This window comes from Papio anubis, chromosome 20 (genome assembly GCF_008728515.1).
Source record: "Papio anubis isolate 15944 chromosome 20, Panubis1.0, whole genome shotgun sequence".
Lineage (NCBI taxonomy): Eukaryota > Metazoa > Chordata > Mammalia > Primates > Cercopithecidae > Papio > Papio anubis.
The window spans coordinates 14,046,626-14,074,469 of NC_044995.1; the positions used below are offsets into that span (position 1 = coordinate 14,046,626).

Here is a 27,844-nt window from a genome sequence, read left to right on the forward strand (position 1 = left end):
TACATGAATAAACAATTCTCAAAACAAGATAAACAAATGGCTAACAAACATATGAAAAAATGCTCAGTTTCACTAATGATCAGGGAAATGCAAACCAAAACCACAATGTGATACCATCTTACTCCTGCAAGAATGTTCATAATCAAAAAACGAAAAAATAATAGCTGTTGGCCAGGCATGATGGCTTACACCTGTAATCCCAACACTTTGGGAGGCCAAGTTGGGCAGATCACTTAAGGTCCGGGGTTTGACAACAGCATGTACAACATGGTGAAACCCTATCTCTACTAAAAATGCAAAAAAATTACCTAGGTGAGGTGGCACATGCCTGTAATCCCAGCTACTCCAGTGGCTGAGGCAGAAGAATGGCTTGAACCCGGGAGGCAGAAGTTACAGTGAGCCAAGATCATGCCACTGCACTCCGACCTGGGTGAAAGAGCAAGACTCCATCCATCTCAAAAATAAATAAATAAAAATAATAGATGTTGATATGGAAGTGGTAAAAAGGGAATATGTCTACACTGCTGGTGGGAATGTAAACTATAAATGAGTGGATAAAGAAATTGTGGTATATATATGATTGAATACTACTCAGCCATAAAAGGAAGAAATTAATGGCATTCGCAGCAACCTGGAAGAAACTGGAGACTATTTTTCTGAGTGAAGTAACTCAGGAATGAAAACCAAACACTGGATGTTCTCACTCATAAGTGGGAGCTAAGCTATGAGGATGCAAAGGCATAACAATGATACAATAGACTTAGGGAAAAGGGTGGCAAAGGGGTGAGGGATAAAAGACTACAAATTGAGTTCATTGTATACTGCTCGGGTGATGGGTGCACCAAAATCTCACAAATCACCACTAGAGAACTTACGTAATTAAATACCAAATCCACAAAAACCTATGAAAATAAAAGATTTTAAAATAAAATAAAATTATAAACATTTAAAAACATAGTTCCTAAAAAATTCTTCTAAAATGGAAAAAAAAAAAAAAAAAAAAGTTCCTGAAGGTCATGTATCAGAAACTCTGTTATGTTACCTCTTAATGCGTATATATGAGCCGACTTGCTCAACTTCTGAGAACTTATCGGGAAGCTGCTGATCACCTGTTGCAGGTGTTTTCTATCTATTGTAAGACTGTATTTCCCTGGCACTACCTGCAACCAATTACTACTTTAGAGAGAGACAGTTAACAACCACCTGACTTGACCATCACCTGGTGATGTTCACTTGCCATTTCTAGTGTGGGGGAGTGGAAGGATCTCTCCTGCCCTGCACACATCTGACCAGCTACCTACTCTAACACTTTCAGATTTTCTTTCTTTTTATTTATTTTTTTTTTTTTTTAAGACGGAGTCTCGCTCTATCACCCAGGCCGGAGTGCAGTGGTGCAAACTCAGCTCACTGCAGCCTCTGCCTCCCGAGTTCACACCATTCTCCTGCCTCAGCCTCCGGAGTAGCTGGGACTACAGGCGCCCGCCACCAAGCCCAGCTAATTGTTTGTATTTTTAGTAGAGAAGGGGTTTCACCATGTTACCCAGGATGGTTTCGATCTCCTGACCTCATGATTCGCCCGCCTCAGCCTCCCAAAGTGCTGGGATTACAGGCGTGAGCCACTGTGCCCGGCTTCAGATTTCTTATTGTCAGATTTAAGGTAGGACAAACAGCTGATGTTTCTGGCTTTTGATTTTTTTTTTTTAACCAAAAGTATCCCCCCAAATGAAACTAATAAGCCTTAACCAACATTATGGCTTAGCCAAGCATGTATGAGGCATCTCCAAAGATGTGAAGGAGCAATTCAAAAACTCAAAAATCACACAAACATCAAAACAAATAAGGCTGGTCCCCTCATCAGAAATTAAATCCAGGATGCAGCAGTAAAAGCATAAAATTTTTAACTATTCGATGACAAGGTAAAGTGGCTTTTATTCTTATTTTCTCAGAGGATCTAAGGCAAGCAGTTTGAGCTTACAAAAAAAGCTTAACTTTGTTTTAGGTCAGATTTTTGCTCTGCAATTTAGTCAAAAGAAATTTTAAAGCTAGCCATAACACTATTAGGTGTCTTTATTTGAAATTCAATCCTCTGATCAACCACTTGGAATAAGAGAGCTCTAAAATATTTTTTAACTTAGAAGTCTCAATTTAAAGAATCCATCTTCTGGCCATGGACTATTAGAATTTCCAGTGATGTATTGATTCTAAGTGACTCAATCCAACAGCCTCTTCAGTGAAAAACCAATCCCAGTGATCTTTTCCCCCACCCCAACAAAATAAAATATGTACTCTCAGGAACAGGCTTAGGATAGCAAAAGACTCTTCTTGCCACAGTCCTATCGAACCAACAAGACTTGGGGTGGCAAAAGTCCATGATGGATGGGACTTCTTATGACAAGCCCTCCTGGGAGCTTAACACATTTGGAAAACAAAAGAAAAAATAAAAAAACCTCAGGCACTCAGGGGTGGTAAAGTAGGTGATGGTTCTCTCTCCTTCCCCTTTTTAGGCTCTTTTGTGTATAATAGGACCAGAATCGCCCTCACTAAAGCCCATAGCATTAAAGATTATACTGGGACCTGTTGCTCTTGCATATGAGGTCAGGAGATTGAGATCATCCTGGATAACATGGTGAAACCCCGTCTCTACTAAAAATACAAAAAAAATTAGCCAGGCCTGGTGGCGGGTGCTTGTACTCCCAGCGACTCAGGGGGCTGAGGGAAGAGAATGGCATGAACCCAGGAGACGGACCTTGCAGTGAGCCGAGATCACGCCACTGCACTCCAGCCTGGGTGACAGAGTGAAACTCTGTCTCAAAAAAAAAAAAAAAAATTTTCCTCCCAATTCTTCCCAAACCTCTACGTCTAGGTTACCTTCTTTCGGGAATCATGGGTTAAGTGATACAATTTGCATTAGGTCCCTTAATTGAGCCTGCAAAACCGAGGCTCCAGTGGCTTTAAGCAGCTGTTTGAATGCTTTTAGATACTGCTTCTGTTATGCTGATAACTGTTGTCCCGAGATAAAACCCTACCCTGAACAATTCCCTCGAACTTGGAGATCCCAAGTGGGCACCGATGACCTACTGACCTACTGACTTATCGGCTTACTGGCTTACCAACTGCACAGTCTTCACCTTCGTTTTCGAGGGTTCTGTCGCAATTATTTGCAGCTATACCTCAGACCTGGGCACCAACATGCCAGGTCCTCACATGGGGCACCTACTGTCTGGGCCCGACCAGCAGACCCTGACCCAGCAATGGATGAACAAATACACTCAGACACAAATATCCAGTGAAAGAGCAGGCTAGGTGGCCCTGTCACTCACTGGTACCAAGAAGGGTCCTGTAAAGAGTTAACAGCAGAGGCCCTGATCAGCCAGGGAAGTTCGCATTTATTTAGTACAGATTAAATGACAAAGGTCTTGAGTAAACACCACTACAAGGTAATTGACATTGCCAACCTCCTCGAGAGTAGTTCCCCCAGCATGTTAGGCTGGGCGCGGAGGCTCAACCCTGTAATCCCAGCACTTTGGGAGGCCGAGATGGGCGGATCACGAGGTCAGGAGATCGAGACCATCCTGGCTAACACGGTGAAACCCCGTCTCTACTAAAAAATACAAAAAACTAGCCCGGCGCAGTGGCGGGCGCCTGTAGTCCCAACTACTCGGGAGGCTGAGGCAGGAGAATGGCGTGAACCCGGGAGGCGGAGCTTGCAGTGAGCTGAGATCCGGCCACTGCACTCCAGCCTGGGCGGCAGAGCGAGACTCTGTCTCAAAAAAAAAAAAAAAAAAAAAAAAAGATTAAATGTTGGTTTTAGGACCACCTGAGTAAACATGATATTTAGATAAACTCCTCTACATTCCTGTGTATCTATGCCCTAAGCTTTTAAGATTATTCAGCTGCCTTCAGCCAAACCTTTTACTGAAGCTATGCAAACCCCCAGACTTCCAAGAAGGTTTGTGACTATTTCCTATAACTATCTTTATAATTTTTCTTCTAAAATATTTCCCACTACCTTGACTAAAGTCCCACAGTTGAGAAGACAGGGAAGGGCATCAGACAAGCAAGAAAAAATTTGAACAAGTTTGGCCATAAGAAAGTAAAATGTTGGTCAGGTCTTTCAACACAGATTTTAAAAAAAAAGGAGATTAGGGCCATGCTATGAGGACACTGAATGGCAGACTACGTAATGGGAACTTCATCCCACAGATAAGAGAAGTCACTGGAAAGCTTTGAGAAGGTCACAAACATGACAAACAGCATTTCCAGGAAGATTACTCTGATCAGTATTAGGCAAGATAAGTTGGGAAATGATCTTCAACTTTGGACACTTAATAGAAATATCTAAAAGATCTATATTTATTTTCTTTTCTTTTCATGTTTAATTTTGAAATAATTTCAGACTTTCAAAAATGTTCCAAAAATAGGCAAAGTCCTCATATGCTTTTCATTCAACTTCCCCAAATATTAACATTAAAGATAAGCACCTAATAATCAAAATCAATAAATGATTATTAACATTGTAAAATGAATGCCTGTAGAGACCTTATCCAAATCCCCTCTATTTTCTGACTAATGTCCTTTTACTGGATCAGGATCCAATCTAGTATCATGTATGGCTCTTCATTGTACTGTTCTCTCAGTCTGCTTTAATCTGGGACAGTTAGGATTTACCTTTAAGAGCTTCACATTTTTGAAGAGTATTGGTTACTTATTTTGTAGAATGACTCTCAGTTTGGACTTTTCTAATATTTTCTCATGATTAAACTCAGGTTATACACTTTGTACAAGAATACCACAGGGATGATGCTGCACCTTCTCCATCCATTATATTACAAGGCCCTAAGATGTCATTATCTCTGATTACTGGGGATGTCAACTTTAATCACTGGGCTAAAGTTCCTCCACTTCAAAATGACCCTTTTCCTTGAAAGCATTTTTAAACAACCAATACCTGGACCACAGCACACATCAGCCAAATCAGATACACTAGCGGGATGGTACAGGCATTGGTAGGCTTTAAATGACCTACAAGTGACTCTAATCAGTATCCGGAATTGGAAACCTATGACTTAGACAGTGAAGATTAGAATCCTGAAAATCAGCTAGGAGAATATTCCTAAGGCTTCTCTTTTAAAAAAAAAAAATCTAATTCTAAACAAAAGCAAATACATCTGGATTTTGGCATGGACATATGGTAGAGAAATTGAGGAAAAATAGAAATCACCTGATGGGGAAACAGATGAGTGAGTAGACTGCAGTCCGATTAAAAAAAAAAAAAAAAAAGCAGAATCAAGTATGATGACACTTGCTTGTAATTCCAGCATTTTGGGAGTGAAAGTGGGCAGATCACTTGAGCCCAAAAGTTTCAGATCAGCCTGGGATTTCACCAGCCTGGGTGAAACCCCATCTCTACAGAAACAAACACAAAAAATGAGTTAGGCAGGCTGGCATGTGCTTTTGATTCCAGCTACTCAGGAGACTGAGACAGGAGGATCAATTGAGCTCAGAGGTTGAGGCTGCAGTGAATTAGGATCTTGCCACTGCACTTCAGCCTGGGTATGAGAGTGAGACCCTCTCTCTTTAAATTAAAAAAACAAAAGTAAAAGTAATGTTCTAAGGTCAGATGTAGTACAAAAACTGCATTTTATTCTGTGATGTTTAGATGCTATAATTAAAACAGAATATGGAGGTGTTTCTGTATGAATAGCTGAAAGAGTCTATACTTTTTATGCAGCTGCATCATATTCTGTTGTGTAGATATAAGGTAGCCTGTTTAATTAGCATTGTGCCAGTGAAAGTCTAGGTTGTTCCCAATATTTTGCTGTTAAACAAACAATACAGTGAATAACCCTGATTATGTGTCATTTTTTATGACTGGGACTGTAATAAATTTTTCCCAGTAAAGTTTGGGAGGCAAAAATATATATTTTTTAAATTTTCACATGCATTAAGAAATTTTACTCTACAAGGTTTATACAAATTTTTATGTTCCCAGAAAAGTAGGGGAGGGTAATATCACCTCAGCTGCTCTCACACAAAGGTCCTGAGTGACAGGACCTTCAGGGACACAGGCACAGGGCCATATCCCTGGTGCCCACACAAGGCAGGGGCATCTGGATCCTGAGAAGCTACAGGAAAGGTGAGGGTGCCCTCTAGAGGACAAGCTGCTAAGGATCAGAAAGGGGCCAAGGAAGTCAAGAGATTACTTGACTTAAACTAAGGGCAAGTTCAAGTGGAGGGAATTAAGGTCCAAGGAGCAAGCTGAGGTGAGTAAGTGGTAGAGATTGATGGAAGGAGAAGGTAAAAAGCCATCTTGGCTATCTATGAGTGGTAGCATAGGGATTTTTGTATATTTTCAAAATTGTATACTGTTGGATCATTTTTAAAATATGAATAAATCCCAAACTGGACCAAGTAACGACACTGCTGGAGTCTCACTTTTGGCCAGGAGAGCTGACAACATCCTGCTCCCCCTGGCCTGGACACTGTCTGACTCAGGGGCCTAAACCCTCTCTTATTATGGAGAAGAAGATGTTTTGAACATTCTCAACATTCACCCATTCACCTCACACACCCGTCAACCTCTCAAACCTCTTGCCCACTCCAGGATTTCATTATTAATTTACTGAGCTCTATTTCTGTCCCTCATCCATTCCAATATGTGGTGGGTCCAGATGGTGGCTTCTGCCCATGATTTTGCTAAAAAAAAAAAAAAAAAAGGACTCTCAAAATTACTTTCCCTGACACCTCCTTAAACTGACCTCTACCTGCAGCCCCATGATCATTACCAGCAGCATTTGGACACTTTTTCTGGTAGTCAGATGCTTTCCATCTCTTATGAGGGTTCATTAGGAAATGTGACCCTCTCCACCCTGCATAAAGATTTCCCAGTAGAAATGAACACAGAGATACTGCCTGTGTGTTCCCAAAGGAAATGGTTTCTATAAGAATAAGTGAAAGCTGCAATTATACAAAAGACCAACTAAAACATACTTTACGTAGATGATTCTCACCATTCCTTTAAGAGATACATTGTAAAACATGACATTAATAATTATTCTAGAAGAATAAAGCATACATACTCTTTTCTTAAATTAATTTTAATAAGGTGGCTCCTCCCATGTGCCCAGGCTGGGTCTCTGAACAAAATTCTCCATCTTCAGTGGCAATGCCTGAGAGGATGACATGGACTTAGGCCTGATATGCAGCCATTCCTGTCTACCTTGTCCCTGCTGCACGACAGTACCAGCCCAGGACCCAAGTCTCCTGCTGAAGAGCTGAGAGAGAAAATGGAATATCCAAAGCCTCTAACCTTTTTCCAGTCAACTGCAATGGGTACCAGTGCAGTCCATTTGCACCTGAGGACACCCACCTGTTGGTCTTTGGCTTCTAAGAGTCAGAACTCCCTGGCTTCTCTGGGTCCCAGCTGCTTTCACTCTGCTGAGCCCTGCTCTTTCCCATGGGGGTCACTCCCCTGCCACGCATGTCCTCCAGCTCCAGCTGACAGGTCAGCCAACCCAGAACCAAGAGAATGAACAAAGATTTCAATATCTAGTATGTCCAGCAGAGATGCAACCTGTACAAAAAAATAAAGAAGTAGAGATGCACACACCATCCCTGACAACATTGTGTCCCAAAACAATGTCTTCTGTGCCCCTCATTAAGGAGCTCACTGTCCCTCACCACACGGGTAAGTGCTTCCAGGATCTCTCAATTCCTCAACGGGAGGCAACACACATTTTAACAGAGTACCTCAGCAAAGGAAGTGGTGACAATTTACCTACTTTGATAAAGTTCCTGAAAACATCCCTACACTGCAAAATTTCCCTATGAAGGAAGACAGAAAAGACTTTCCAATTTCAAAACATGGGCCTCCTACTTTTCAAAAAAGTACCCTTAAAATAGCCAAAACAATTTTGCCAAAATAAATTGCAGAACTTGAACTTTCTTATTTGAACTCTCACAAGACATTACAACTGTTAAAAACAGTGGCTGCTGGCATAAGAATACAAATAGTGACCAAAGGGATAGAATCGAGAGTCCAGAAATAAACCCTCACCCTTATAGCTCATTGCTCTTGCATAAGGGTGTCAAGATAATTTAATGGAGCTACAATCATCCTCTCAAATAACGGTGCACAAACAACTAGATAACCACATGCAAAACAATAAACTTAAAGAACTATGCTTCCAACCATATCAAACAATTATCTAAAAATGGATCAGTGAGTTAATTATAAGATCTATAACCATAAAAACATCTTAGAAAAAGACATAGGGGTAAAACTTAATGACCTCAAATGTGCAATGGATTCTCAGGTATGACCCAAATGCATGAGAAAGAAAAAGGAAAAATAGATAAATTGGGCTAAAGATGCAAGCCTTTTGTGCATCAAAGGATATTATCAAGAAAATAAAAAGACCAAACACAGAATGACACATAACAGTTGCAAATCACATAGACAATGGTTTCATGCCCAGAATATATAAAGAACTGCTACAACTCAACAACAAAAAGACAAACCACCCAATTTATATAAATGGGCAAAGGACTCAAATGGACATTTCTTCAAAGAAGATATGCAAATCATCAAGAGGGACATGAAAAGAAACTCAACATCATTAGTCATCAGGAAAATACAAAGTCAAAGCCACAATGAGATTCCACACTACACCTACAAATATGGCTAACATTCTTTTAAAATGTTAAATAACAAGTGAAAGCCTTATGTAGAATTTGGAATCCTCATACATTGCTGGTGAGATTATAAAAATGTACAGCCACTAGGAGAAACAGTTGTGCTGTTCCTCAAGAAGCTAATCATAGAATTCTCATATGAAACAGCATCCGTTCCTAGGTATATACCCAAAGAATTGAATCCAGGGACTCAAACAGGTACTCGCATGGGAATGTTGATTGCAGCATTACTCACAAAAGATAGAATGTAAAACAATCCAAGTGTTCATCAACACATGAATAAACAAATGTGGTGACACATACAATGGAATGTTTATCTACCATAAAGAGGAATGAGGCTCTGACATCCGCTGGAACATGCGTGGACTTTGGAAATATTATGTTAAGTGAAATATGTCAGAAACAAAATAAAATATATGTATAATTCCATTTATATGAAACATCAAGAATAGGCAAATTCAGAGAGACAGAGCAGAGATGATCAATGTCTAGGATGGAAAATACAGGGAGTTATTATTGTTTAAAAGATACAAAGTTTCAGTTTAAAATGATAAAAATTTTCTAGGAAAAATAGTGGTGATGGTAACTGAACACTGTGTATGTGGTTAATTCCACTTGATTGCACATTTGAAAGTGGTTAAAACAGCACATTATTCACAGAACTGTGAAAAAAAAGATTTCTATTATTTAATTAACCCAGGCTAATGTGTCTGTTTTGGCAGCTGAAGTCCATGAATACATCATCTAACCCAGTGTTTTCAATGAAATGTATCAGGTTTTCAATCAAGTTAGCTGGAAACTCCTGTCCCCAGAATAACCAGAGGTCCCAAAACAAGAGCTCCAGCAGGGGTTCAACCAGCAAAGATCCCATAGGGCAGCCTCGATGTCAGGCCCTGGATGGCATGTGAGGCTATAGTTATACAACCACGGCATGAAAGTGTAAGTGTTTTTACTACTTAGAGACACTGGGGAGCACTCGGCACACCTGGAGACCACAGATACAGAGGTCAGTGAGCCCAGGCAGGGAGGAGAGAAGAGCCCGGTAAGCCGATGGCTTTAGTAAGTCCAGGTGTTATCTGACAGGTTTCCAGCAGGGAGCTTTAATGGATGTGTTTAAAGCAAGCAGCAAACACTGGGACCAGGAGATCATGCTGTGACTGAGAAGTGGTCACTTTAAATGTGAGGGCAAATATCGGATTTATCAGTTTAAAGAAAGCAGCTGGAGAGAGGGGAGCCCAGCACACCAAGTAGAAGAGATGCCTCTAAGATTTTATCTCTGGCCACCAACTAGAGCCACTTGAACCAGATAGAGTATTGAAAACTGCCAGGGTGACCAAGGCCTGCCTCTGATGTGAGGCAAATAAATTTACACCTTGAAAAATGAATGCCAAGGCAGCATGACACTATAAGCACTCATGACATCCAGGGACACCAGCAGGGTGTGGTACTGTGCCCTGGAGTCAGAATCCTGGGTTCTGGTCCCTGGGCATGAGAAAATGGAAATGACTTGTCCCTGCTCCCGTGGCATTGATCCTCCCGCCCTGCTGCTCCCTCTTCTGCTCCCAAGCCCATGTGCAGTGCTCAGCCCCAGACATCACTGTCCCAAGGGTATACACAGTGCCACCTACTGCACACAAACACAAACCCACAGAAGGTGACAAAAATCTGCGTTTGGGACTCCCGATTGTGAAAGAGGGAGAACAGTGAACATAGAGCTACAGAGACTGGGACTCATGGGGCTGGAAGGTGATGGAGCTGTAACATAACATATGTGTGACCTCATGTGAAATGTGCAGATCCTTGTGGAATAAAACACACAGCCTGGCCCGGGACTAGGGCCACCTACACTTCTCTTCCAGTCCACCAGTGGGCGGCAGAGTCCCTCCAGCCTGGAGCCTTCCCAGGGGATGCCGACCTCCCTCATCTGAAACCATAGCCGAGAAGGGTCCACCCTCACCAGGGTCACCTCGGCCCAAGTCCTCAATGTCCTCCGTGCTCCCCACACGGACTCTGTCAGCTCCTCCCTGACCTGGCGGCCGCCAACCTGACACCACTCCCTCTGCCGGCAGCTCCTGCCCCACACACCTGCTCCTTCCCTGGGATCAGCTAAAAAGACATCTCCCAGGGCAGCGATGATGCACGTGACGCCACATTGGGCGCTTTCCCCTCATTACCTCCCTCCATCCTCATCAACTCTTTCTGTCACTGCTCCCTAAATGTCCGCCCATGCTCCATCTGTCCTGTTCTCTGGGGCATCCCAGGCCAATCCTAGTGCTGACACAGACCAGTGCCTGCCTGAGGGCCCACAGCCTCCCTGGGAATCAGTCAGGCACCCTATGACCTGTCTGCCCGCTGCCCCCCGGAGGGCTCAGAGCGCGTGTGATGGTCACACACAGGCACCATCCAGGATGTGGCCACCTATCCCCGCCTGTCCCTTGGGAAGACAGACCTCTCCAGTGTGCCTGCCGGGAGAAGGGGGTATTATTGCTCTTTGCTCCCAGAACACAACTCACCCCCATGTGCCCTCTCAGGTGTGAGCAATGTCCCTCCAGACAGGCTTTCTGGCAACTGCCTGTTCCTCTTCTACAGAGAGTAGCTTGGCCAGGTCAAAACACTCAGGACAGACCCCTGGGTATGTCAGCACATGGAGGACTGAGCCCATCACGACCACGGAGTAAGTCGGGATGAATCACTGCAGCTCTGAACCCCTGCTCTGTCCCAGGCTCCTGTTCCTGCATCTCAACAAGCCATGTTCCACAGGGTTCCTGGGTAAGTCCCCACTTCCTCCTGCACCACCATGGGGAAGGTGTGGTGTCCACAGGACAATCAGATGGGCAGAGAAGAGAGGACACCAAAGATGGTCAGGAAGAAAGGAGAAACCCTGAGCCCCAGCTCAGCTACCAGACCCCAGGGAGTAATAGTGACTGAGAACGGTCCCTTTGACTATGGGACTCAGAGCCCCCACTGAGCAACCAGCACAGGCCTCTCCTCCCAAGGGGCACGAGAGATTCACCCTGCACACCTCCAGGAAGGACACTTTCCTCTGGGACACCCAGGTCCTGAATATCCATCCTTGGAAGCTGCAGTCAAGCTAGACACAATTAGAGAAAGGAAGGGTTCCTGTCACCAGGCGACACACAACTCACCCACAGCACAATGGGGTGTCCCTGTGACAGGGACCTAGTGCAGCTCCAACCTCCTGCACTGAAGGGGAGAGTCAGATGGGGATGAAAGTGGGCAAAGGGCATGAATGTGCACCCCAAACCAGAGCCATTGGGACAGCAGGAGGCTGAGGCCCAGGACTGTACTTGCCCAACCTACAGGGTATGTGTGTGACTGTGTGTTTCTGTGTGCATCTCTTTTGTGTGTGCGTTTGTGTTTCTGCACATAGTGTGTGTTGAGGATTGGTGACAGAATCACTACTGAAAAAGGCAGAGGCCTCCACAATTCCCAGTGACCTGACACACAGACAAAAGGAAAAAGAGAAGGAGGGACAAGGAGGCTGGACCGAGAGGGGAGGGGACAGAGGGGTGTCCTGGGCACAGACCCCACCCATGAGCCTGAGAAGTGCTCCTGCCCCGGGAAGAGGCTCAGCACAGAAAGAGGAAGGACAGCACAGCTGACAGCCGTGCTCAGAAAGTTTCTGGATCCCAGGCTCATCTCCACAGAGGAGAACATGCAGGCAGCACAGGCCATGGGGCCCCTCTCAGCCCCTCCCTACACACTACACATCACCTGGAAGGAGCTTCTACTCACAGGTGAGGAGAGAACTTCCTGGGAGAGGACAGGAGGAGGAAGCAGAATGATTGGATGGGGTTTCCTGGACAGGATGCGGTTCTAAAAAATAAAAGAAGTCAGCACTTTGGGAGGCTGAGGTGGGTGGATCATGAGGTCAGGAGATCAAGACCAGTCTGGTCAACATAGTGAAGTCTCCTCTCTACTAAAACTACAAAAAATTAACCAGGTGTGGTGGTGTGCTCCTGTAATCCTAGCTAATCGGGAGGCTGAGGCAGGAGAATTGCATGAACCTGGGAGGCAGAGGTTGCAGTGAGCTGAAATGGCGCCACGGCATGCCAGCCTGGGCGACAGTACGAGACTCTGTCTCAAAAAGAAAAAAAAAAAAATACAGGAAAGAAGGCTCTGTTGGAGCCTGGATAGGGGAATATATACCAGAGAGGGACACGGGTCAAAACAGGAAAATCACATTGCACTGGAATTGGTAAGAGGTAGGAAAATCTCAAGTGTTCTATTTTGCTGGTTAATCATCACTGGACACCACATTTTGAAAAATGATAATAATAACTATTGTCAGATGACACTTTAAATGAAAATATAAACAGGGCATGAAACACTGTCCTCAGCAAAAAACATCAACAATTGGAGAAAGACAAAAAAAAAAAACCCTGGGCAGGGAGGACCCGGGGAACTCTCACATGTACAGGAATCTACAGCCTCTCCAAGGCACTGGTGTGCAACCAAGATCAAAAGTCCCTGTCCTTATGGAACTCATGCTGTCATGGGGAGGAAGACAGACATGCAAAGAGATCTAGAATGTGAGGTCAGGTGTTGACAAGAGCTCTGAAGGGAGCAGAGCAGGGAAAGGCCAGAAAGGGAAGACCCAGGGTATCCAAAGGAAGTGTCAGGAAAGAAGTCTAAGGATGCCCTGATGCGAGCAGGACCTGAAGGCAGTGTGGAGAGAGCTGTGCAGACCCCTGGGGAAGAGGATTCCAAACAGAAAAATGCCAAGGTCAGAAGTGTTGAAGGAATGGGGGTCATGCTGCTGACCTTGACCCAGTAGGACAGTAGGACACACACACACACACTCACAAACACACACACACAAAAGGTGTATGTGTGTGTTTGTGAGTGTGTGTGTGTGTGTGTTTTCAAGGCTGATGACTGAAGAGATCCTCTCAGGACGCAGGGCCCCATCTTTTCACCCCAATACATAGGTCTCAATATTGAGTGATGCTCTCTCCACCTCCTAGCATCACTTTTAATCTTCTGGAACCCGCCCACCACTGCTCAAGTCACAATTGAAGCCCAGCCAACCAAAGTTTCTGAGGGGAAGGATGTTCTTCTACTTGTCCACAATTTGCCCCAGAATCTTGCTGCCTGCATCTGGTACAAAGGGCAAATAATGGACCTCCAACATTACATTACAGCATATGTAATAGATGCTGAAACAATTATATTTGGGCCTGCATACAGTGGACGAAAAACAGTATATTCCAATGCATCCCTGCTGATCCAGAATGTCACCCAGAAGGACACAGGATCCTACACCATACAAATCATACAGCGAGGTGATAAGACTAAAGGAGTAACTGGACATTTCACCTTATATGGTGAGTGATTCCACATGATCCCTGGGTGTTGGGGGATTGGGGTCACTTCTACTTTGCACACACAGGATGGTCAGGCCTGGACTGTGCCTGTGTCCCTCTCTGCATTATGTCCCATGTTGGGGTTTTGGCATTTAGTGCAGGACACACACAGAGGAGACAAACTACAACAGATCAGAATTCCTTTCCTGCCTCCAGACCCTGTAGACACTTGCTGCACAGGAAGGACAGTCTGATGGGGGGGGGGGGTGCTCAGCACGAGGAGATCAGTCTCAGCCAAGCACCTCATGTCCTCTTCATAAACTTGACCCTGAGAAAGACCCTGGAGAACTGAGCAGGGCTTTGCCAAAGAGGACCCCTGAGATACTCTCAGAGAAGCTCAGCCCAAGAAGCCTCAACCTCAGACCCCTGTCCCTAAATCCTTACTCCAGATAAAGCTGAGGAGCCTGTGCCATGGCTGGGTTGTGGCAGGGCTTACTGGGACCAAGGATTTACCAGCTGTCTGAGGACTGTGTCTCCTGGAGCTGCTCACCAGCCAGGGCTCAGCCCTCAGAGCCTCATCTAGGCAAGGACAGAGCTTTCTTCACCTCACACTCAGAGTGGAGAGGACAGAAAGACAAGCTTTGTAGGCCATCAGCCAACTGCCTTGCAAGGCTTAGGACACTCCATAGAAACTCTAATGTCCCCAGAAGCAGAAACAGAAGAGAGAAAATGTACCTGGCAGCAGCTTGTCCACAGGGATCTGACCTAAAGGTGCTCTCTCATGGAAGTCAATAATAATAAATGCTGTTTGTGTGAACACCTCCACTGTGCCAAGCATTAGGTCCCGTGACTGAATAATTCACAATGTATTCACAGATAGCATGAAAAGCCACAGTCCATTTGCCATTTAGCTTATTTGACTGAGAGAAAACTGAGGCACAGGAAGGCACAGTCACTAAACCAGTCACACAAACACAAAAGGCAGATCAGGGTCACATGAGGTCTGTCTGCAGCCACAGGCCCATCCTCTCCTCCACCAGAAGTGAGGGCTTATTGGGTTCCAAGGACCCCATAGTCAATTATTGTCTCAAATCCTCTCTTCTTAGGCATCCAAACCTCAGAGGAGAGACAGCAAATGCTCAGCTGATTAGTCTGCACTTCAGAACTAAATTACCTGCCTCAACTGTCAGAGTCAGTGCAAAAAAATGTCCAGGCCTCCACCTAAGATCTTAACTCCTATCACTGAACCTGAAATCCTATGTATCCCAAAGTGTCCATGTCACTGGCATAACAGGATAAAGGACAGGACCTTGTTTTCTTTCACCACTCACACCCTGCACCAGCACAGGCCCAGTGAGAGACACACACTCAGGAGCTCTCACATAACAAATGAAGGAATTGAATGAAGGAATTAATGACCCATAACCTCTTTAGAGGCTGAATCTTGGATGCAGAATCCTAGGAAGTTCTAGCCACACCTGTCCCTTGTCCTTCAGAGGCTGACACCCATGTTTCATCCCCCCACTACCTCTTGCCCCTAAAGCCACCCCACTTCATGTGTAACTCTGAAGCTGTTTGGCCACTGGAGGATTTTCAGGGCTCCCTGGTCCTGGACTGTGGAACTGGGGTACCCTGTCCTGCACACCTTCTTCCTCCACCCCTAGCCGTTCCCCAGACACTCCCTCTAACTAGGCTGACTGTTCTGTTCCTTTCCTGCTAACACTGTGGTCTGGCCCACTCCCAGGAAATGGGAAAGGCACAGAAATCACCTGGAACTGCCACTCCTGCCAGGCTTCATCTCCAGCCAATGTCCCCAGGTCACTAAGCAAATGAGCTTCCACTGTATCCCCATCCAGGGCTCTGTCCCTTTGTGAAGCTGATCTGTGGACAAGACTGTGGGACAGGGAAAGGCAGCTCCTCCATCCACTCTTATAATTCCCAGACAAGTTTTTCTGGCCTCCTGCACAAACAAAACCAATTGATCCCGATGGTGATTTGAGGTAAAGAAAGATTTTAATGACTCCAAGTCTGCCAAACAGGAGGACAGAGGTTTATTATTACTCAAATCAGCCTCCCTAGTGGATCAGGGGTTAGAGATTTTCAAGGATAGTTTCAGGGGCACAGGACTAAAAAATGGGTACTGCTGATTGTTTGGGGATGGAATCATGGGGACAGAGGGAAATGATCTGTTTGTGCTTGAATCCGCCTCTAGGTGGGGACCACGTGACTGGCTGAGCCATTAGTCATGGGTATGGATGAGGTCAGCTGGTTGCCAGAATGCAAAGAATGAGAAACATCTCAAAAGGCCAGTCTCAGGTTCTACAATAGTGATGTTATCTATAGGAGCAATTAGTTACAAATTTTGTAAACTCTGGCCAAATGACATTTGAGGAGTAAGGGATTATAGAAACTGTGCCTACATTTTAGCAGAATTCAGTTTCCTCCTGTAATCTTACTCTCATGGTCTTTCACCAGTTTTACAAAGGCAATCCCTGGGCAAAAGAAGGGTATTAGTGTTATGGAGCAACTATTATCATTCTTGCTTCAAAGTTAAACCATAAACTAAATTCCTCCCATGGTTAGCCTGGCCTATGTCCAGGAATGAGTGAGGACAGCCAGCCTGAGACTAGATGCCAGATGGAGTCAGCCATGCTAGTTTGCTGTCACTTTTGTAATCTTTGCACTGACTCACCAGGGTGTCAAAGGCTGGACAGGTCTACAGTCTCCAAAGCCCATGGGCTGATTTCACCCATTTCACTCGTGACTCCATCCTCAACCTACCATGGAGCTCACATTCTCCAGTCACTTCCTAGAGACTTCTGGTTTCCTGTCATGCATATAACAAGCTTGAAATTTGTCACTCGGCTCTAACAGTAAGTAAAAAGCTGAAAAACCTCAAAAGTCAACAACTCATTAAAATCCCTCAGAGATGGCCAGTCACAGTGGCTCACGCCTGTAATCCCAGCACTTTGGGAGGCTGAGGCGGGCAGATCACAAGGTCAGGAGATCAAGACCATCCTGGGTAACATGGTGAAACCCTGTCTCTACTAAAAATACAAACAAATTAGCTGGGCATGGTGGTGGGCACCTATAGTCCCAGCTACTCGGGAGACTGAGGAAGGAGAATGGTGTGAACCTGGGAGGCATAGCTTGCTTGAGCCATGATCGTGCCACTGCACTCCAGTCTGGACAACAGAGCGAGACTCTGTCTCAGAAAAAAAAAAAAAAAAAAAAAGGGCTGTTAGAGAAATGAAGAATGCTTTTGATGCTTACTGGTAGACTGTACACAGCTGAGGAAAGAATCCCTGGCTTGAGGATGTGTGAATAAAAACTTCCAAAACTGAAACAGGAAACTTCAAAAAAGAGGGGGAAAGAAAGTGGAACAACATATTCAACTTCATATTTAATACTTCGTATTGACAATAGCAATTTTTAAATGTTGTAGTTGTGGGACAACTACCAAGGCTGTAACATACACGTAATGGGAATACTGGTGGTGTCGGGGACCTGTTGGAGGTGGCCAGGGGGTGCTACCTGATGGTTTTACTGCCTGTGCCACATACGATTGTTTCCTCCTGATGATGCCATTTTCATAAGTTGGGGTTCTTCGTGTGGGGGACACATGAGCCATTGGGGTCTCACTTAGACTCTTCCTAATTCACACAAACTTAACCTCCAGTTGTATTTCCTGAGGTTAAGAGAAAATGAAGAAAGCATTTCACATACCTGTTTTGGGCTCCTCCCCATTTTTCCTAACTCTGCACAGAAATTAGAAACAGGGAGTTCTTTCTATATTTACTAACATAACACACATCCCTTCTTTTAATTCAGCATCATTCCTCCCTTTATGTAATTGACACACTGGCCAGTTCTGTCCTTTTGATGGGACTCTCTCTACTTAAGGAGTTGCTGATTTCAAATCACCTTTGGCATCTTTCTTTGAGCATAATGTGATCCTGCTGGAATTCATGGCACACCTAAACCTTAATTGGGCATCAAGAGAAATATTACTACCAGCAATTGATCTTAGATGTTTGGACCATCCGTAACAATTTCCACTTACGACAACATTTTAATGTTTCCTCCAAATTTTGTTTTGTTTTGTTACTAGAGTCAGAACATAACATGAGGTCTAAACTCCTGACAACTTTTTATGGGAAAATTACAGTATTACAAATTGAGCATCCCAAATCCAGAAATCCAAAATCTGAAATGCTCCAAAATCCAACACTTCTGACCATTGATGTGATGCTAAAAAGAAGTGCTCACTGGAGCATTTTGGATTTTAAATTTTTCATATGTGGGATGCTAACCCAGTACATCTACAGCATTTATTCCAAAATTTAAAAAAAAAAAAAGTTAGAACTCCAAAACACTTGGTTTTAAGCTTTTTGCATAAGGAACACTTTATCTGTATGAACTATAGGCATGAAGCTCTACAGGAGATCTCTACAACCTCTTCATCCTTCATAACTAAAACCACACACCCAGGGAACAATGCCCTATTCCCCCGACCCCAGCTCCTGGAAACTACTATTCTACTCTCTGATTCACTCTGGAATCCACTGAGATGAGGTACATCGAGTAGTCAAACTCATAGAATCAGAGAGTAGAATGTCTAATGACAGAAAGTTTCTGCAAGACTTCTTCCCAAATATTGGTCTAATAGCCACCAAACATATATGGTGCATGAGGGCCAGACTTCCATCATCAGTTCATGTTTGTCCTTTCCACCAGTCAGTTCTGCATTTGCAAACATCCACATGTATTTCTAGAAAGATCCACATGGTCCTCACCTGCCCTCTACAGGGGGAAGGGAACATCATGGACCCAGAACAGGGAACATGGTCTTGATTCAAGCTATCAGCTCTTGTCTGTCCCCTTCACTCTTTGTAGGTCATTCCTTGGACTCTGCTCTATCTTTAGAGGTCACTGGCTAAAGTCAGTCACTATGAGACAGCTGGGAAAACTGCCCCACCTTGTGGTTCCACTGCCTGATGACTGAACTGACCTCCAGGCTTGACTCTGGTCTCCCCGGTATTATTTCTGCTCAAGTACCCAGTCCCAGGCCAGACTTCCCAGTACCCAAAGGGTTTAAGGACAATGGGAAGTTCCATCATCCATCTCTAGGATGTCCTTGGAAAGGGAAGCTGCAGAGAAAACATACCTTGGGGGACAAAGTAAGACTGAAACTAAGAAGATTTGAGCACTGCCGGCTCCAGGTGAGGACCACAGGGTGGGTCAGGCAGGCAGTTGGAGAGGGAGGGACTCAGAGAGGCAACAGGGTCTGTGACTACTGGTCCCATGTCTTTCCATGACCTAATACTGCTGCTCAATTCACACTTGAGAAAGTCTGTGCTTCTCCCACATAAAGCAGGCAGCCTCACAATCTCTGAGCCCTCAGATTGCCATGCGTCTCTCTTGTAACACACACTCCTGCGATGGGCTTTTAAGGACTTGGGTGGGCTGAGAGGTGGGAAATGCCAACTCTGATTGAAAAATGTCTTTGGAGGAATCAAAGGTGCCACACAGGGCAATCTTCTCTCTGTCATCTGCACAGTGGAGACTCCCAAGCCCTCCATTTCCAGCAGCAACTTAAACCCCAGGGAGGCCATGGAGACTGTGATCTTATCCTGTGATCCTGACACTCGGGACGTAAGCTACCTGTGGTGGATAAACGGTCAGAGCCTCCCTATCAGTCACAAGTTGCAGCTGTCCAAAACCAACAGGACCCTCATTATATTTGGTGTCACAAACGATACTGCAGGACCCTATGAATGTGAAATGAAGAACCCAGTGAGTTCCAGCCGCAGTGACCCAGTCACCCTGAATCTCCTCCGTGAGTATTTTCTGTTCCTCTGTGAGCCAGGCTGCCATCCCAAATACACATGGCCAGAGGCCAGGCCTCTCAGTCCCTCTCAGGTGCAAGTACAGAGACATTTACCCCTAGACATCAAAGCTGGCCATGACTACTAAGAGTAGGCTTAGGCTTGATCAACAATGGGAGAGAAGAGGTTGCTCCTGTCATGGGAGAATCAGGGTCCACAGCTTATGATGGGAGAAAAAGGTGAATGTCTCAGGCTCCAGATCAGTGAACACAGCAGGGATTTGACTGGGACTTCAGTGTTGTGACTTAGCTCACAGGGTCACTGTGGCCCTTCCACAGACCAGGATTTACCCTTCCCACTGACAATATCACCTGTGACTTTATTCTCTTTGCTCCAGATGGCCTGGATGCCCCCACCTTTTCTTATTCATACACCTATTACCATACAGTGGAAGTCCCCAAGCGCTCCTGCCTCACAGACTCTCACCCACTGGCACAGCATTCTTGGCTGATTGATGGGAAGTTCCAGCAATCAGCACAAGTGTTCTTTATCCCCCAAATCACTAAAACATATACAGGGGTCTATGTCTGTTTCATCCATAACTCAGCCACTGGTGGAACAAATCTCATAATCAAGAGGATCATAATCCATGGTAAGTGGATCCCTGGAGCATTGGCAATATGTTTTCCAGTGAAGCCTATCTGGCTATCAGGGAAGAGCCACCTGCCCTCTGCAAAGGGAGAGGGAAAATAAAAAACCCAGGACAGGGAACATATTTCTGCTCCAAAACCACCAGCTTTTGCCTGTCCCCTTCACTCTTTCTAGATCATTCTTTAGACTACACACTAACAATGAACAATCTGAAAGGAAATTAAGAAAAGAATTTCAATTAACATTAACATCAAAAGGAATAAAATATTTTGGAATAAGTTAAACCCAAAAGGTCAAAGGGTTATACCCTGAAAACTCCAAAACATTACTGAAAGAAACTAAAGATGACATCAATATATGGAAAGACATTTCATTCTCATGGATTGGAAGAATCAATATTGTTAGGAAGACAATATTACCCAAAGTGAGTTCCAGATTCAAAGCAACCCCTACCAGAATTCCAGTAACATTTTTTGCAGAATTACAAAAATCTGTCCTAAACCTGACCTAACAGGTTCTCATTAATGACTGCCACAACAGAGACACAGAAAAATATGCAACCATGAAAAGGTGGGAAGTTTTGATTACATAGAAAATAGCAAACAGCCTTTCTCATATCCCAAAGGCTTCAAAAATATAGAAGCGCAGCATGGCCAGTATGGAATTGATCAAAAACTAATCACCAAGCTAGAAATGTGGTGACAGAAAAAAAAAAACATCAAGGATGTATTTGGCCTATCACCTCCCACTTTTGCATACTAATCTGATGCTGAAAAGAAATGCTCACTGGAACATTTTAGATTTTGAATCTTTCAGATTTGGGATGCTAAACCAGTAAGTATATGACAAATATTTCAGAATCAAAAAATGTCAGAAATCCAAAACACTTTTTGTCCTAAGTCTTATGCATAAGAAATACTCAATCTGTGTGAACTGTAGGCATCAAACTGTACAGCAGATCTCTAGAACCTCCACATCTGGCATAACAGAAACTGCACACCCATGAACAACTTCTGATTTTCCCCACTCCCAGTTCCTGGCAACCAGCAGTCTCTTCTCAGATTCGCTTTGGAATCCACTTCCATGAGGTCCCTAGAGTAGTCAAACAAATGGAATCGGAGAGTAGAGTGTCCAATGAAAGAAAATGTTTGCAAAAGTTCTCCCCAAATTTGTCTCATATCCATCAAACACACATGGTCCACGAGGACCAGATTTCCAGAAGTACATTCCCACCCTTTCCACCAGTCAGTTCTGCATTTGCAAATCTCCACATATATTTCTGGACAGGTCCACATAGACCTCACCTGCCCTCTGCAGAAGGAGAGGAAACTTACAGAACCCAGAACAGGGAACATGGTTCTGCTCCAAAGCCACCAGCTCTTGCCTGTCCCCTTCACTCTTTCTAGATCATTCCCTGCACTCTGCTCTATCTTTGGAGGTCACTGGCTCAAGTAAGTCACCATGAAACAGCAGCAAAAACACTGCCCCACCTTGTGCCTCCACTGCCAGATGACTGAACTGACCTCCAGGGTTGACTCTGGTCTCCCCTGTCTTATTTCTGCTGAAACATCCAGTCCCAGGCCAGGCTGCTCAGTATCTTCAGGGTTTCAGGACAATGGGAAGTCCCATTATTGCTCATCTCTAGAATGTCCTTGGAAATGGAAGCTGCAGAGAAATCACATCTAAGGGGGGAAAGTAGGATGGAATTTGGAAGGGGCATAGGAGTTGCACATTCCAGGTAAGGAACCCAAGGTGAGCCAGTCAATCAGCTGATTAGAGAGGGACTGGGAGGGGTATGAGGGACTGTGACTCCCACTGATGTGTCTGTCCATGACCCAACACTGTTCCTCAATTCACACTTGAGAAAGTCTGTGCTTCCCTAAGACAGAGCACGCAGCCTCACAGTCTTTGAGCACTTAGATCATCATGCATGCCTTGTAACACACGCACCAGCTATTGACTTTCAAGGACTTGGGTGGGCTGAGAGGTGGGAGATGCCAACTCTGATTGAAGGATGTCTGTAGAAGAATCAAAGGTGCCACACAGGACAATCTTCTCTCTGTTACCCACACAGCGGAGCTGCCCAAGCCCTACATCACCAGCAACAACTTCAACCCCATGGAGAATAAGAATGTTGTAGCCTTAACATGTGAACCTAAGATTCAGAACTACACTTACGTTTGGTGGGTAAATGGTCAGAGCCTCCCGGTCACTCCCAGGCTAAAGCAACCTGGTGAAAACAGGATCCTCATTCTAGCCAATGTCACAAGAAATGACACAGGATCCTACGAATGTGAAATACGGGATCGAGTTGGTAGCATTCGCAGTGACCCAGTCACCCTGGATGTCCTCTGTGAGTATATTTGGGTCATCTGTGGGCCAGGCCACCAGCTTAAATCCAAATGACCAGAAGCCAGGCATCTCAGTCTCTCTCAGGTCCAAGTACAGACACTGTTATTTCTGGACACCCGAGCAGGCCATGACTCCCTGCCCTGGGGAAACCTGGGTAGGCACAGCCTTAACCAAGAATATAAGGGGAGGGGATGCTCTTGTCATGGGAGACTTGGGGTCTACAGCTTGTGATGGGAGAAACAGGTGAATACCTCAGGCCTTGGCTCAGTGAACACAGAAGGGGTTTGGCTTGGCCTTGAGGGTGTGTCTTGGCTCAGAGGGACACTCTGTCCCTTTAAGAGACCAGGAGCATCCCCTTCCCTCGGAGTACATCACCTGTGTCTTTATTCTCTTTACTCCAGATGGTCCAGACGTCCCCAGGATTATCCCTCCATTCACCCATTACCATTCAGGAGAAAACCTCTACTTGTCCTGCTTCGCGGACTCTAACCCACCGGCAGAGTATACTTGGACGATTAATAGGAAGTTTCTTCAATCAGGACAAAAGCTCTCTATCCCCCATATTACTACAAAGCATAGCGGGCTCTATGGTTGCTCTGCTCGTAACTCAGCCACTGGTAGGGAACGTTCCATACTCACGAGGATCAAAGTCTCTCGTAAGTGGATCCTTGCATCATTGGCAATAGGGTTTTAGGTGGAGTCTATCTGGCTTTCAGAGAAGAGTCAGGAAAACATTTTAATTCCCAGCCTGTGTCCCATGGGCAGAAGCAAATCCTAAATTCTCCTCCTGAACCCTCCCAATTTGTCTCTACAGACCCTCTTCTTTTTCTTTTTCTGTTTTCTCATGGCTGACCTTGTGTCCAGCCTGAGAAAAGTAGGGAGGGGGCTTTGAGCCCTATGTGGTGGAAGAGGCTTCAGAGAGGTGGAAGAGGCTTCACAGAGGGACAAGGAGAGTCTTCAAGATCAAATTGCTTTTCGCTGTCACCAACACATCCATTTCTGCCACATCTTTGATTTCTTTTACCTACTCCATGAGCTACAAGGAACATCTGAGGCTTTGAAACAAGCTCACATTTTTCCCCCAAATGAGAGGAGGAAGTCCCTTGGATGAGAGAGGGGCAGCTCAGACTGCTGCCTGCTCTGCTCCGGGCTTCTCCGGTGACTGGCCCTGCCTGACTCCACCTGGGGTGGGACAAGCAAGTGTGGAGAAAGCCCTGGTGGCCTGTCCTGAATTCAGCTAAATCGAGCTGCCAGTTGAAGTGAAGCCTAGTCTTCAGGGAAATAAGAACAGAGGGAGCCTCCGGGCAGACTCTTGAACTGTGTCCTGGCTCTGAAGTCACCGGCTGTATGAGGCTGTGGGCATAGTACATGGGACACAGCACAGAGGACAGTGAGTGATGCACACTTGGAGAAATAGTGAGATTCACCTCTTGGGCTCTGCATGACAGGAAAGGGGCAATGCCAAAAAGTGTGTATTTATAGAGTGTAAGACTACCAGGACACTTTATATATATATATCTAATATAAGACTTATCATTAACTAAGTGTGCAATTTAGTGTTGTGTAACCATCACACTATCCATTTCCAGAACTTTTTCCTTTTACCATATTAAACCTCTGGATCCAAAAAACAGTAACTCTCACTCCTCCCCCTAACCCTTAGCACCCACCATTCTTTCTGTCTCTATGTAACTAGCTATTCTATCTTTTATAAATGGAATTATATAATAATTATCCTTTTGTGTCTGGCTTACTTCAGTTAGCATAATGTCTTCAAGTTTCATCCTTTTTGCACGATGTATTGGAATTTTATTCCTTGTAAGGTTGAATAGCATTTTAATGTATTTAGATACACTTCATTTGCCTACCCATTTATCTTTCAATGGACAATGGACTTTTCCATTGCTTCCATTTTTTGGCTATTGTGAGTAATGCTTCTCTGACCATCAATGTGCAAATACTTGTTCAAATTTCCTTCCATTCTATAGGCAGTATGTCCAGAAGTGGAATTGCTGGATCAAATGGTAATTTATTGTTTAATTTTTTGAGAAATAGCCATACCACTTTTTACAGTGGCTATAACATTTCCCATTCCCATCAGCAATGCACTAGAGCTCCAATTTTTCCATCTATTTGAAAACACTTGTTTTGTGTTGCTGTCGTTATTGTTTATCAAAGCCATCCTAAAGTGTGTGAGGTGGTGTCACATTGTGGTTTCGATTTGTATATCTCTAAGTATTCGTGACACTGAGGAACTCTGCATGGGCTTATTGGATATTTGTATATCTTCCTTGAAGAAAACTCTATTTTAATCCTTTGTTCATTTTTTAATTGGGTTTTTGGATGTTTGCTGTTGTTGACTTGTAGTTTTTCATGTATTCTGGAAATTAATTTCTTATCATACTTAAAATTTGCAAGTATTTTTCTCATTTCATGGGTTGCCTTTTTGCTCTCTTGATAATGTTCTTTGATATATAAAAGGATTTGATTTTTATGAAATCCAATTTATCCATTTTATTTATTGCCTATGCTTTAAATAAAATTTACAACCAAGAAACCATTGTGAAATCCAATATCATGAAGCTTTTCTCCTATGTTTTCTTCTAAGAGTTGTATAGCTTTTACTTTTAAATTAGATCTTTGATCTATTGTGGGTTAATTTTTGTATATAGTGTTAGGTAAAGGTTCCACTCATTCTTGCCCTTGGATATCCAGCTTGCCCAATATCATTTCATCAGAACACTGTCCTTTCCCCATTGAATGATCTTGGCACACTCGATGAAAATCATTTTGCCATATATGCAGGTATTTCTTTCTGGGTTCTTTGTTCTATTTCACTAATTTCTATGTCCTCCTTTATTCCAATACCACACTGTATTGGTTACTTGGGCTTTGTAGTAAATGCTGAAATCAGGAAGTGTGAGTCCTCCAGCCTCATTCTTCCTCTTCAAAGTTGTTTGTCTATTTAGAGTCATGAAATTCAATATAAATTTTAGGACAGATTTTTCCTTTTCTGCAATAATGTCACTAAGATTCTGATAGGAATTGTGTTGAATCTGCAACTCACTTTTGGTAGCATTGTCTTCCTAACAATATTGAGTCTTCTAATTCATGAAAACAAAATGTTTTTCAATTTATTGCTGTCATCATTAAGCAATATTTTATGGATTTCAGGTATAATCATTTCACCTCTTTGGTTAAACTTATTCCTAAATATTTTATCTTTTTGATATTAATACAAATTAAATTTTTTTTCTTAATTTCCCTTCAGATTGTTCATGGTTAGTGTATTGAAATACGGCTGATGTTTGAATGTTGATTTTGTATTGTGCAACATTACTGAATTCATTTATTAATTCTAATAGGTTTATTGCATCTTTAGGATTTTCTACATATAAGTTCAAGTTATCTGTGAACAGAAATAATTTTACTACCTTCTTCCAGTTTGAATGTCTTTTTTTAAATTCTTGCCTAATTTTTCTGACTAGACCTTTCAATACTACATTGAATAGACATGTCAAAAGCAGCATCCTTGTCTTGTTCCTGCTCATATAGGGAAAGCATTCAGTCTTTCTCCGTTGAGTATGATGCTAGCATTGGGTTTTTCACATATTGTCTTTATGTTGAGGTGGTTTCCTTCCATTCTTAGTTGGAATGTTTTTATTATGAAAAAATATTGAATTTCATCAAATACTTTTAGTGATTCAATCTTATTACTGATTATAGCTCTGGGCCAGCCCAGGCTGAAATACAGTGGTGTGATTATGGTTCACTGCAGCCTCAACCTCCTGGGCTCAAGCAATTCTCCTTCTTCAGTCTCCCAAGATACAAGGACTACAGATGCATGCCCGTATGACCAGCTAAATGGTTTTTACATTTTTTTTGTAGAGAGAGGGTCTCCCCGGGTTACCTATGCCGGTCCAAACACCTGGCCTCAAGAAATCCTCCCACTGTGACCTCCCAAAGTGCTAGGATTAAAATATGACCCACCATGCTCAGACTCCATTTTCATTTCTGATTTTAGCAATTTTAATCTTCTCTCTTTTTTTCTTAGTCAGTCTAGTTAATGGTCATCAATTTTATTGATTTTATTTTGAAGAATCAACTTTTGGTTTCAATAATTTCCTCTATCTTTTTCCATTCTCCATTTTATTTTTATCCACTCTAATCCTTATTGTTTCCTTCATTCACAGTGTTGGGTTTACTTTGTTCTTCTTTCATATCCTGAAGTATGAGACAGCTTGCTTCATACCATTCTTTTAAAGGTTTAATGTAGTCAATGAAACAAGATGCCACACGCAGAGGAACCAACGTCAGCTGCTATATTACTACCATCATCATTAGCCTTGAGGTCAAATAGTCCTAGAGTCAAATCTCCTATCCACTTATTACTAGCCATATGACACCAGGAAAGATTTTACACTACTCTAAGCTTCTGTCTTTTCATAAGCAAGATGGAAATAATGTCTACCTGACAGGGTTATTGTGTGAATTAAATGACGTACAGGTATTTAGCACAGGCCCTGGTACACAGGAAGTGCACCTCAACAGTACCTAACTATATCCATATATATATAGAAAAAGAGGTAACACATAAAACACTAGGACATGGTTACTGACTACTTGTGGAAGAGAAAGGAAAAAAGCTAAGTGCAAAGAATCAACCCTGGTATGTTAGTTTTTACTAACTGAAATGCATCCAGGATGGGATTAGACATATAAGATAATTTATCAGGGAAGACACTTGTGAGGGAATGTGGGGCAGGCATGAAGGTAGTATGGGAGAACCCGCAGACCCCTATGCAAAGCTGACTCCTGTGAAAAAGAAAGAGAAAGAAGCTTTAGGTATCAATGCAGTTCTAAGAGACTTTTTGCAAGGATGATCGGGAATCCTCCAACCAGTCACCCACTAGAGTTAAAGAGAGCCTCAGAGAACTAGGCTTGCTTTCACGCCCTTGCTGGGAACCTGTGAGAAGGAAGCTTTCTGTGCAA

At 43.7% G+C, this 27,844-nt stretch overlaps 1 protein-coding gene across 1 annotated transcript; it reads left to right on the forward strand.

Annotated features, from left to right (window-relative positions):
- The first annotated feature begins 12,206 nt into the window (after window positions 1–12,206).
- On the forward strand, window positions 12,207–27,047 carry LOC101025970 (putative pregnancy-specific beta-1-glycoprotein 7). The gene is made up of 6 exons (XM_031659422.1): window positions 12,207–12,452; window positions 13,683–14,042; window positions 19,582–19,860; window positions 22,575–22,853; window positions 23,254–23,508; window positions 26,741–27,047. The coding sequence occupies exons 1-6, from the start codon at window positions 12,371–12,373 to the stop codon at window positions 26,806–26,808; spliced, it is 1,323 nt and encodes a 440-aa protein (XP_031515282.1). The 5' UTR covers window positions 12,207–12,370; the 3' UTR covers window positions 26,809–27,047.
- The last annotated feature ends 797 nt before the right edge of the window (window positions 27,048–27,844 follow it).

What these genes read in the sequence shown, in the direction of transcription:
- LOC101025970 (XM_031659422.1), top strand. Translation starts at nt 12,371, where the DNA reads ATGCAGGCAGCACAGGCCATGGGGCCCCTCTCAGCCCCTCCCTACACA. An exon ending in TGGACATTTCACCTTATATG is followed by an intron (nt 14,043 to 19,581) that starts GTGAGTGATTCC and finishes TCATCTGCACAG; the next exon opens with TGGAGACTCCCAAGCCCTCC. An exon ending in CACGAGGATCAAAGTCTCTC is followed by an intron (nt 23,509 to 26,740) that starts GTAAGTGGATCC and finishes TTTTTTTTGTAG; the next exon opens with AGAGAGGGTCTCCCCGGGTT.